At 36.2% G+C, this 12,842-nt stretch overlaps 1 protein-coding gene across 1 annotated transcript; it reads right to left on the bottom strand.

Annotated features, from left to right (window-relative positions):
* Positions 1-1,785: 1,785 nt before the first annotated feature.
* On the bottom strand, positions 1,786-10,087 carry LOC143910527 (kelch-like ECH-associated protein 1B). Its single transcript, XM_077429036.1, has 12 exons — positions 9,736-10,087; positions 9,066-9,271; positions 8,750-8,863; positions 7,083-7,247; positions 6,855-7,004; positions 6,668-6,784; positions 6,392-6,553; positions 5,046-5,237; positions 4,768-4,979; positions 4,484-4,689; positions 3,766-3,942; positions 1,786-2,585 (listed from the first exon to the last, which is right to left on the bottom strand). The coding sequence occupies exons 2-12, from the start codon at positions 9,204-9,206 to the stop codon at positions 2,122-2,124; spliced, it is 2,100 nt and encodes a 699-aa protein (XP_077285162.1). The 5' UTR covers positions 9,207-9,271; positions 9,736-10,087; the 3' UTR covers positions 1,786-2,121.
* Between the last annotated feature and the right edge of the window lie 2,755 nt (positions 10,088-12,842).

Here is a 12,842-nt window from a genome sequence, read left to right as displayed (position 1 = left end):
CAGACAGACTGAACCACAGATTAACTGGATGGCTGCTTTAAACGCAATTCTCGACTTCACGAATGATAGATTGCACATCAGATGACGAGTAATCTTTCGATGTGCACAGATGCAATGATTAAAATTGAGTTGGATCTTTCTGGCGAGTTTGATAAGGCAAAACTCTGAACTGAAGTATCAGAAGCACAAAACGTATACGGGGTAGGTATGTCGGGACTTTGGGTAGATTTCGCTTAGTGTAAGTGCGAGCAGTGCGCACGCATAAGGTACACATGTCGTTAATCTGTTGTTCAGTCTGTCTGGCGCTTGTCGATCGTTTGCACCGCATCGGAGAGATTCATGTGAGGGTAAGGAAGATAGAAGCTGTTTTATCTTATCGAGGACAGGGAACAGTTCACAAAGATGACAGGAACGAACATGTAGATCGCCTAAGTCCGAAAACGGGCACGTTTTTTTTATATATAATCTATGCATTTGATATTAGGATCTGGTTGCAAAATCTTTTGATCACACTCGATACGCATATAAGGTTAAAATTTAGATATCAGCTCGGTACTAATGCAGCGGGGGTCGTCGACTTATGAATGAGTTACATTCCAAAAGTCCATTCTTAAACTTAATGTCCGTAAGATATTGTAATTAAAAAACGTAGTTGAGTAGAGACTAGCGTACTACACCCTTGATCGGTCACTTGTAATTTGAAATAAGTACACACACACACATGACTAAAAAAAGCAAATGTTTTTGATCTCGGGAACATCCGACGCTTTCTTTATTTTTTTATCATTCATTCGACCGGCCCGATTAGTGAAATTCTTGTTAACGCAACGAAAGCTTTAAACGACAGTGCTTTTAGATCTGTCGAAACTATGTCTAGTGCCCCATTCGCCGCTCGTACCATCGGTGAATGCGTTTCCGTTGCACTTTTGCGAGCGTGGAACCGCTCGCTTAGTAGATCTATTCCAATTGTACCTAATGAATTTTGATTGCAAATGTTCCGAGTCGTATTAATCTTACGTTACATATGTATTTTTGTTATTGCATGTGATGGGATCTTATAGCTCCATGTAGGCAAATAAAATATTTTTAATATATATATAATATTGTAAGTATTATAAAAAAAAATTCATACCAAAAGTATTACAAATATTTTATGGAATAAAATATTTTATAAATGTGTTAATTAGTGAATTTGAATATTTATACTCAAATATAATAAATAATATACTCTTGCGAAAAATGTACAAAAATGATATACATACATACATACATATATATATTTAAATAAAAGTTAACCCTTTTCGTGTATGAAGAGTTAAAATTTCAGATTGAAATTTAATGCAATAATTAATTATCTTTCTAATAATTTCAATTAACCATTTTTAATTTAACTCTTAAGCATGTGAACGTTGTTGCAAATTTGTAAATTAAACGTTTAATTATAATTTTGTAATTTCGCAATCAATCCAGTGTACGTATATATTTTTAAACTTGTTATTTCACAAATTTTTGAGTACGTCTAATTTATTTTATAAAACTGTTGAAATTTATTTGTTAACTGTCTGTAAAAACATGCAAATTGAATTCACGAAAGCATAATAATATTCCTGTTAAAAATAATACATATTTAGTTTATTTTTTCATACCTTTTATATATATATATATATATATATATATATATATATATATATATATATATATATATATATATATTATATATATAATATTTACACATTTTACTATGGTTCTCTTTTGTTGTCTGCGAAAAAAATATGAACACATTATGATAGTTTTATGCTTACAATTAATATTTATTTATTTACAACATGAATACATTGTATTTTTTATGTACATTATGAATAGCCAATGTAATCGACAGCAAAAAATCTGCAAAATACTAAAATGAAACACACAAACATACATACATACGTACAGTCTTGTAACTTTAACTTGCACAAACACCAATGGATAAATATTTTCAATTAATTTATTATTACATAATAATTTGCGCGAATACTTTTCTTGTTGGAAACACTTAAATTATAAGTGCGTCTCTCGACACGTATTGGAAAGATCGGCGAAATGCGTACAACACAAAAAACACATATTTCACAAGATGTCTCATAAATTGTTCGACGTGCTTCTATGTTTGAACAGGGAACCCATCAGATTGCTCACACTGCAGTAGCCCGACTCTCTCGTTCTGCCGTTGCCGTTCTGTCCATTGTTATTAACGACGGGACTCTCGTTAATCTGGCCATTATTGCTGTTGTTTCTTAAATTATCATTACTAGGTAGGTTTGGTCCGTTGTGGTGGCGAGTGTGAGGATTGCTTTCAGAGTTGCTTCTGGCCGTCGATGACTCGTCGTGGTTGAATTTAGACTGCGACGGTTTCGGTTTCAAGTTTTTGATCTCGATGCTGCCGTCGGCCATTTCCATGTTGGGGATGACGCAATTGTGCTGATAGGAGACTGCTGAAGCGTGGCCGGACCTTCCGGACGTCAGCGGAGTGCCTTCTTCCCACTTGTCGGTGTTTGGATCGTAAACTTCGACTATGGATAAGAAGTTCTGTCCGTCGTATCCGCCTAAAAATTAAAAAAAATTCGGATGTGACCAACCCATGACTTTATCTAGTATGTATTTGAGAAATATAAGGTCACAAAACAAAATTCGATAATTAAACATACATACACGTTCACACATAACGGTTATGAAAGCATTTTCGATTCAAATTGAGCGCAAATGTAGAGTAACTTACACAATACAAAAGTTCTACTTCTGGTTGTCGGATTTTGTTCGATATTTTTTTATTACTTAAAATCATTATAATTATTATACTTATTAAATATCAAGAAAATTAAAATAATTTAAAAAGTCGAAATAAAATAATGAAATATTGTTTTAAAAAAAATACTACTTTCGGTTTACGAATTTTGACCAAAACCTTATCAGCTCTAAGTTAGTACATAAAGAATACAAATATAAATTTTCAGCTTGATACGTTCAGGGGTGTGGACAGAATTGTGGGCGCAACATTTTTGACCTTTCTAAGAGGAAAAAATCCCACTTCCGGTTTATTAAAATTAGTGATATTTTTTTGTCTTCATCTAATTGATACAAGAATTATACTTGAATTTTTTTGTGAAGAGCAGACATGTTTAAGGGGTCGAAAAAAATAGTGGAAGAAAACTCGAACAAGAATAAACTGCCACTTTCGGTTGACGGATGCTTACCAAATTTTATACATAACTTGGTATCAAGCTTGAAATTTAAATTCAATAAACTGGAAGGTTTCTGAGAAAAACATAAAAAAAATCGATTCTCTAGAGTAAAAGTACTACTTCCGGTTTAGGAAAAAATATTGGGGTATAAAATTTACAATTTCTATTACATGTAAAAAGATTTCAGTCTGATTCGAGCTGTTTGGGAGATAATTGAATTCAAAAACTTAAAAAAAAGAGGGCACCTTATAAGGGGAGGTATCATTTCTTAAAATTTGAAAAAATTTACGTCGTATCGATAAGAATTTCAGTAACCAATACTAAATTTCAGTTTGATAGGACTAATGGTGTTCAAAAAATCTCCAAAATACACAAACACACACACACACATTTTTTCTAGATCATGAAAACGTGATCAGATCAATTCGTGATCGAATTTTTGCATGATCACAAAACTTCATCTATTGATACTACATACATAGATAAAGTAAAAACATGAAGGTTTCACCGATAAAATGTCCGAGAGAGACTAATAATAACGTACCCATGGCATAAAGTTTTCCATCTAATACAGTCAGCGATAATGCGCTACGGGCTACTTTGATTGAGCTGACGCTTTCCCATATTCTATTTTCAGTGTCGAATCTTTCTACAGAGTCGAGCTGTTGACTTCCGTCATAACCGCCAACTACGTAAATCCAATGGTTTAAGGCTGCGACACCTAAAAGTGACATAAAGTGATTATTATTCAAAAGACTTCTATAAGACCGTCGTGGTGACTAAAAAAGGCCAGTTTCTCACTAAAAGACATAATAAATCAGCCTCAAATCTCCATCTGATCATATTTAATTACAGATGACATATTTTCTGTTATGCTAACAAGAAGAAAATAACATCTAAGGTAGGCCTTAGTTTAATTGTCCAGCCGATTTTCAATCTGATGGTATTAAACCTACACCGAGAGGCAAGTATGCGTCCAGTTTTATCTAAGGTGAGGCCCGGAATTAACAAAATACTAAATCGGATTCAATCTTCTGACCGTTTTCTGTTCACACGCTATGTAAACAGTGCTTTTAAAATTGTCAAAAAGATCAAATCGGACTCAATTCAATTGTCGTCCGACAGTTGAACTCAATTTTACATTTTCACAAAGTTATGATTATAATTCTAGCACGAATCAGCTGTTGGTTTGAATCGAATTTATCATCTAAGACAGCTTTGATTACACTTGTATATATTTATTGAATCATTTTGAAGAATACCAGCGCCGCTTCTAGCTATCTTCATCGAGGGTACCAAAGTCCACTCATTGTTCTCAGGATGGTAACATTCCATGCTCGCAAGTCTATGCTGACCGTCAAAACCTCCCACAGCATACAAAAGTCTATTCACAACAGCTACTCCGACTCCCAACCTGGCGTAATGCATCGGAGCTACATTCGTCCAACAGTCCTCTTCAGGATCAAAACTAAACAACAACAAAAAGTAAGTAAACACATCAACGACAGTCGCTGCTATATACATATTTAGCAGACCGGTGACTTACTACTCTACGCTTTTATGATAATCAGTTCCGGCAGATCCACCGACTGCGTAAAGCAAGCCGTCCATAACGGCAACCCCTACTCTATTCCTCGGTGTGGACATAGGGCTGCAAGGTCTCCATTGCTCGGTGACAGGATTGAACATATCGACCCAGTCGCTATCGTACGAACTTCCAGGTGAATTGTTACGGCCTCCTACCGCGTAAAAGATTCCCTGAAAGATTCCACAGAAGCATTACAAATCGAAATGTGTATAGACCTGGTTGTGTGTGAGACGTACCTTGAGGAATGCTCCACCGAGGCCAGACCTGGGAACCGTCAGTCTCGGCAGGGTTGTCCATGTGCCGTCGTCCAGGTTAAACACTTCTAACGTGTTCAGGGAATATTTGAGGTATCCACCGGCTATGTAAATCATCCGAGGCGTGTTCGGTCTCCGTTCCTTCACTACTGGTTTCTTATGAAGACTCAGATCCTAAGCAGATAAATTCGTTATATACGAATATGTTACAGTTGAAATGTATATTTTGACTAGTTGGGATATATTCCATCTAACCTGGTACTAACTACTGTTGTAGTTGAAGTGTATTTTCAATTGTAATATAGCAACTGAAAATACAGTTTCGCTAAAAGTTGGGACTGAGTTAGATGGAGGGGTTAGGTTAAGTGTATTTTCAATTGTAATATATTTTGACTAGTTGGGATATATTCCGTCTAACCCAAGCTAGTAGATTCATATGGCGAATTACATTCCAACTGGTCAAAATATATAGCAACTGAAAATACAGTTTCACTAAAAGTTGGGACTGAGTTAGATGGAGAGGTTAGGTTAAGTGTATTTTCAATTGTAATATATTTTGACTAGTTGGGATATATTCCGTCTAACCCAAGCTAGTAGATTCATATGGCGAATTACATTCCAACTGGTCAAAATATATAGCAACTGAAAATACAGTTTCACTAAAAGTTGGGACCGAGTTAGATGGAGAGGTTAGGTTTTCGTGAAAACGTCACTCGGCTAGTAAATTGAGTTGGAAAGTCATATTTTTGTTTTGAACACATTCTTAGAGTTATCGTAATAAGGCACTCATTACCTTTATTCGTAATATTTATTAAATATTAACGCATTATTGAATTCTAAAGCATTCTTAAAAGCATCCGAGCTGTCAAAACTCAACTGTTATATTACAACTGGCGCACATTGTTGAAAGTGTATTTGCGCTTGTAGAGATATAATTTACTAGTTGAATTGTTTTCGAATATGAATGACCTAAAGCGGCAGTTGGAATATATTACAACTGAAAATATACTTCGACTCTAATATGTATATATACAATATAACTAGGAAAGGTCATTCCAGAAAATAATATATGTTGTGATTATTATGACGGCAGACTAGAATAATTGACATTTTTCTTAGGCGTAGCGATTAACTGTTAAATCTGAATCAAATCATCATCTGATCTGTGAGATGTGTCGCTAAATAAAACTAATATCTTTAAGATTTATAAATATAATATTGTCAACCGTCATTCGATCGGAACATACGATTAGAAATCAGTTGGTATTTGGAATCCAACTTATCATGCGCTTGAAAAGAAGTGGAAAAAATCGATTACACAAATCAACCTTGAATATTCTCGCTAAATACTCTCTGCAAGCGGGAACTTTTCTCAGCAGCGTGCAATTTTTCATTTGATCTTTCAGAAAATTTGGCGTCAAGAATTGGCACCGAACGGCGCACAAAATGTGTTCCATTTTCGGATATCTATTTTCCTCGTCATATTTCACCTAAACATGATATAAAATCACACAGTCATTGATGGATGAATAATCAACTTTCTTATCTCGAATAAATATGTACAATATTATGATACAAATATTTACACAATACGTCTTAATTACCCAATTCAAAACGGCATTGTAAACTTCGGTCTCTTCTTGCACATTCAATTCATCTTTTCTAATCAACGAGATCAACTGTATGGTCGACAATTGTAAAAATTCTTCCTCTTGGCACACCTACACATTTAAATTCGAATTAGTACAACTGGATATAATATCACAATATAACAATACGAAGTATACATACTTGAGTAAAATGACGTTCGATGAATTGAGAAGCCTTCTGTTTCAGCTCGTTACAACCGTGCTGTTCGGCAAAATTTGCAATTCCTATAGCGTTGGTCGGATCGAGTTGACGTTCTAGGAAAACGCAACACGCATCTATGACATTGGTAATCTTGAAAAATGAAAAGAATAAATCGTCAGTACAAAATTGAAATGTGTTACAAATCAGAATGATGGTTCTGATTGAGACCTGAAACATGGTAGCGGCCGGTAGGAGTTGACAGACGGTGACTTCGGTCACTTGAACTTGACCCGTATACATGAAATAAACGAGCCGAGCCATGGCCGACGGACACACACCTTGTAATTTGACCCTCGACATGTCGCACTCTTTCAAACCCCCGGTGAACATCGCCTGTGTTGAGGAAATACAAGTACATAGAAAAATGTATAAACACACGAAACTTTGTATTAAAATGAAAATATATGTGTCATCTTCAACATCATCTTATTGATATTATAACGTGGGAACATGAGAGAGAATATCCACTGTCTAAGTGCATTCGTAGGTGAACAATAGAGACCCCGGATTAGGCCAACGGGATTCATTAAGTGCCCGAACAAAGGATACGCTGGAGTACTCACAGACCTGGGCGAGTGCGTGCGTAAACAATAGACTCGCCAGGGTAGATCTTAACGTGCCTAAACAATATACACATTAATGGATCGGGGAAGCTGTGATGTGTAACTTGTCCTTTATAAGGAGATACACACGGTAGATTGGATCATTCTGGAATGAATAATCGTTGAATAAATGATGTGAAGCGACTTTGGCCTTTTATTTGGATCCTGAACCCACCCCTACGCAACAATATATATGCTTATTTACGGGACTCTTAGGCTAAAGTGCCCAAACAAAGGATACGCTGGAGTTCTCACAGGCCTGGGCGAGTGTGTGCGTAAACAATAGACTCGCCAGGGTAGACCTTTACGTGCCTAAACAATAGACACATTAATGGATCGGGGAAGCTGTGATGTGTAACTTGTCCTTCATAAATTGGTACACACGGTAGATCAGATCATTCTGGAGTGAGCGGTGGATCCTTGAATCGTTGAATAAATGCTGTGAAACGACTTTGGCCTTTTATTTGGATCCTGAATCCACCCCTACGCAACAATATATATGCTTATTTGCGGGACTCTTAGGCTAAAGTGCCCGAACAAAGGATACGCTAGAGTTTTCACAGGCCTGGGCGAGTGTGTGCGTAAACAATAGACTCGCCAGGGTAGACATTTACATGCCTAAACAATAGACACATTAATCGATCGGGGAAGCTGTGATGTGTAACTTGTCCTTCATAAAGAGGTACACACGGTAGATCAGATCATTCTGGAGTGAGCGGTGGATCCTTGAATCGTTGAATAAATGCTGTGAAACGACTTTGGCTTTTTATTTGGATCCTGAATCCACCCCTACCCAACAATATATGTGCTTATTTTAAGATCGGGAGACAAACTTGATGAATCCGTCGCTAAGTAACTCGACTACAGTCAGTAAAGTTTGGTTTGAATTAACATATGTTTTTTGAAAATCAAGTGGTGCAAAATTTGGATCATAGAGAATGGTCTAATACTTCTTATCTAATGAGTTTTTTGCGCAAGTAATCTATCAGCGAGATCAACGGTCAACATGGTGTTTGAAATATCATCTGAGTCAATAAAAAAAAGGATCAAAGCTAATCGGAAACGTTGCTAGATCAGTTTGCTTTCCAAATCATCAACTTGCATTGTTAATATATAAGAAATAATTCTAATTGAAAAAATTGCATCAAAATCTCCATTTCTATTAGTCAGAATATCAAACAGATTCGAAATGAAATATATATGTAAATCTTCTGAAAAAATTCATAGACAAACTTTGAAATACGGACTCGCTGCAGCGAGTATGACTTTGTGAGCATGGAATAGCTCGGTTCCGACTTCCAACACTACGTCGGTCAGCATATGATGAGACCGCATCATGAACATCATCTGAAATTGTGTGATAGTTTATTTAAAAAGCGTGTTGTGTAAATGTAGATTCAAGATATGCATAGAGCAAATGTCAAACTTATTAAAGTAATTTTGTTAGATTAAAGAATTACAACGATTTTATCGGTCATTATTTATTTGGTGCAGTTAGCCTATGCATATACATATGTATGAGTATTTTAATTTTTGAAAATATACCAACCTTCATCACTTCTTTTATATAATTGGAAACACAAAAGGTGACATCTCCCAAGTCGCCGACAAATTGGCGCTCGTTGTTTGAAGTCGTCGACACGTCTATACCTTTCAAAACGCTCATGCTGCTCAACACTTCTTCGTCCATCGTCAATACTTACAATATATAAATGCGTAAACGTATTATACTTCAGCTTGGAATATTGATAAATTCTATAAAGTGAGCAAAAAATAAATAAATAAACACATCAATGTAATATCACTGCTACTACACGTTGACTAAAATATGTTAATAACTTTTTGTTTTGATTTTAATTTTTCCATGACTTGACATAATATTTATGCTGAAATGTAATACACAGAAAATTGTCGACAGATATTGAATTTAAAACTGACAAATCGGTATTTAAACTATTAACGTAATTGGATTGAGAAAACTCATTTAAGAAATTAAATCAATAGATTTTCCAATATTAATACACGATCTACTGACGTCTATTGTATCGTTACTATCTGACTTATGACCATTTGTTATAACATTTCGTGTGCTAAAGGCTTCTTTTAATGAGTAAATATAATGGATTTTATTATATGATAATTGAAAATTTATTAGTACGATTAAATCCGTCCATATATTTAATATATATCTTGAGTTTGTATTCACTTTGGGTACTTACTTAAAGTTGATGATGAATGTGTTTGCTGATGATGTGCTTGGAATGTGACATTTTGGCGCGAAAGTTTTCGGCACGTCTTTTCAGTGACAGAGCAGTTCGAATTGATCCAGGTTCGATGTGTTAACGTAACTCGAACAGATGGATGAGGAGATGGAGTCACGCTGATGAGGACATTGTCGTGCAGTGGATGAGGTGAGGAATGTTGTGTACTTGAGCACTTTCAGAGCGTCTTCGACTTGGGGTCTCCGAGCGAAGGTGGACATTCAAACAAATCAGAAAAACCCCACAGACTAGGCGAGGCTGTGGCTGACAGCCACTGTGACAGTCGCGGTTCCTTTTCTGCACTCTCTGCAATCTACACTCTCTACAATGCTACGTGCTCTTTCGTAAACGATCAATCGTTGGCCACTTTTTTTGTATTATTTCACAAAGAATAAAAAGCTAAGCATACTACTTATTAATTTATCTTGTCAACTTATTATTTTTTTTAACTCATTCTTGTAAAAAATATCACCTTACATTTAAATTTCACGTTGTCAGATATCGATACAAAAATCGGTAAAAGAGCTCGCTTGCCACTGAGGGTGGACCCGCTGGCCGCTGTCATTGGCTGCTGTGTGAGAGTACTCGAGTTTTGCCGTGCCGTGATTAAAACTGAACTGATTGAATGTGATATTTTCCACCTTGGGGAGCGTAGATTATCGGATGTTATTTTAACATATTTATCTGGTAACCTGCGCTCATCATTACTTTCTTAATTTGAATGTGATGAATGAGTGGAATCTTAATCTACTCTCTTCCATTTGGGCCTCGCTGTGATTTTATTTTTTATTCATATTTTGTTGATTTATTTTACTTTTTCTTTCTCCTATGTACATTTTATGTACTATTTTATTTGTATTAATATTTTTCTTTTGTTACTTTTTATTATTTTTTTATTCTGCTTTCTAATTTTTCTGTATTTTTTACTTGTATTATCTTTGTTAAATGTAGGCCTTTGTGGCGCATTAGGTTCTTCCTGTAATGCCACAATGGTCCAAAACTATTAATAAATAAATAAAACGGTGCGCAATTATTATACGTTCCAATACATTCATGGGCGCCCTCAGGGGGGGGGCAAGGGGGAGGACTTGCCCCCCCTGGATTGATTGAAAATAGTCAAATAATGTTACTTTTATTTTAAATCACTTCGTGTTAGCATAAAGAAAGTGTGGAGAGACACAACGTTAACTCCTGTCTGTAAAAAACGGAAAACGGATGCTGTTGCTTGTTCATCTGCAGCAGCAACGCTATCACCAGAACCAGACCCTGACAAGCTTGAAAGTGGAGATACTAGGTTAACCTATGACATTGGACTCTAAAATCTACTACGAAGATTCCTATCGATCTTAAGCTTAAGTATCGTTTGCTAACTGATCCATACAAGCCTCATCCGTCATATGATTTTGAAGGCGACATGTCAGGAAGTGGAAAACGTTGTTTCAGGGAATCTTGGCAAACCCAGTATACTCCATGGTTATCATATTCACCTAGGTTAAAATGTGTTTTTTGCATTTTCTGTGTTTTATTTCTGTAATCAGTTCAAAGAGGAATTCAAGGTGCCTTCATTACTACTCCTTGTACAAATTACAAAGATTTTAATGAATGTGCCAGAAACCATACCAGCTCAGCATGGCATCGTGGGTATCAATAAGATGCTGAACACTTTGCGTCAACCATTAGAGATCCAAATAAGGATATTATTTGTCAGATAGATAATTCTGTAAAACGAACTATTGAAGAAAACAGAAAGAAACTGTATCCTATTATTTCAACAATCTTATTTTGCGGAACAAATGATTTGGCTATTCGTGGGAAAGATAGCACCAAAGGAAATGTCGAACAACTTTATGCGTATCGAATTGAGGGAGGAAACAGTATTTTAAAAAACCATTTTGATACAGCTGCTGGAAATGCACGTTACACATCACACCGAACGCAGAATGATTTGATCAATTTGTCTGAACAAGCTCTGCGAGAAGACTGTCCGTTCGTTCACCATACAAATACGCTACAGTAAATTAAAACTACATTAAAACATTACTAAAAATATTTTGCCCCCCCCCTTAGAAAATTTTCTGCGGGCGCCCATGTATACATTATTATACGTACCTATACAGTTAACCAACAACAAGACATTTACCGACAACAAGCGACCTGCCCTTTATAAGCGGGTACTTAGTCCGGTAAACGGACTACTAGTCATATGTAAACCAGTCACAGGACAACCCGTCGCTCTAGATCGGTCACACGTGATCACCCGTCACACTAAAACTGGTCACACCCTAAAATCGGTGACGAGAAAACTGGTTGACCGATTTTAGGGTGTGACTAGTTTTCTCGTGACCAGTTTTAGTGTGACAGGTGATCACGTTTGACCGATCTAGAGCGACCGGTTGTCCTGTGACCGGTTCACATTTGACTAGTAATCACCGAACCACTTAGTCCATATCAGGCGATTCTGGAAGGAGCACTGGCTGTGCGTGGATCTCCTTAATCACCCAATAAATGTTTTGAAGCGACTTTGGCCTTTCATTTAGATCCTCCACCCCCCTTACGCAACAGCACTAACGATAACTCGAGTGCTAGATATTCCGTATTCATGATTTTTATGGCAACGATTATCGTGTTCACGATAGCAATCCGTTTACCATTACTAGTATATAGCGGTGGTTCATGGATTTTATTTGCGGGTACTGAAAAAAAAATCTACCTCCCATGTTTCTTTATTAAAAAAATCGATTTGGTTGGGTACTTAATCTTTATGATTATAACTTATAAGGCGCACTCTTATTTTTATATGCATATCATCATCATCTTTGAGAGGCCTTCATTGCTTTATGAAGGCCTCTCCAACACGTTTTCACTCGTCTCTGTTTTGCGCAACTCTCATCCATCTCAACTCACACATTTTCCTAATTTCATCTACCCATCTTCCCTGCGGCTTTCCTTTTACCCTTTTGCATTCTCTCGGTTACCATTCTAGGGTACACTTCTTCCATTATTCTAGTCACGTGGCCCACCCATTGCTATTTCAATCTCTTTATCCATTACCCTTGTCATACTTT

The sequence above is a fragment of the Arctopsyche grandis genome, chromosome 4 (genome assembly GCF_051622035.1).
Source record: "Arctopsyche grandis isolate Sample6627 chromosome 4, ASM5162203v2, whole genome shotgun sequence".
NCBI lineage: Eukaryota > Metazoa > Arthropoda > Insecta > Trichoptera > Hydropsychidae > Arctopsyche > Arctopsyche grandis.
This window is presented reverse-complemented; position numbering and strand designations above follow the sequence as displayed.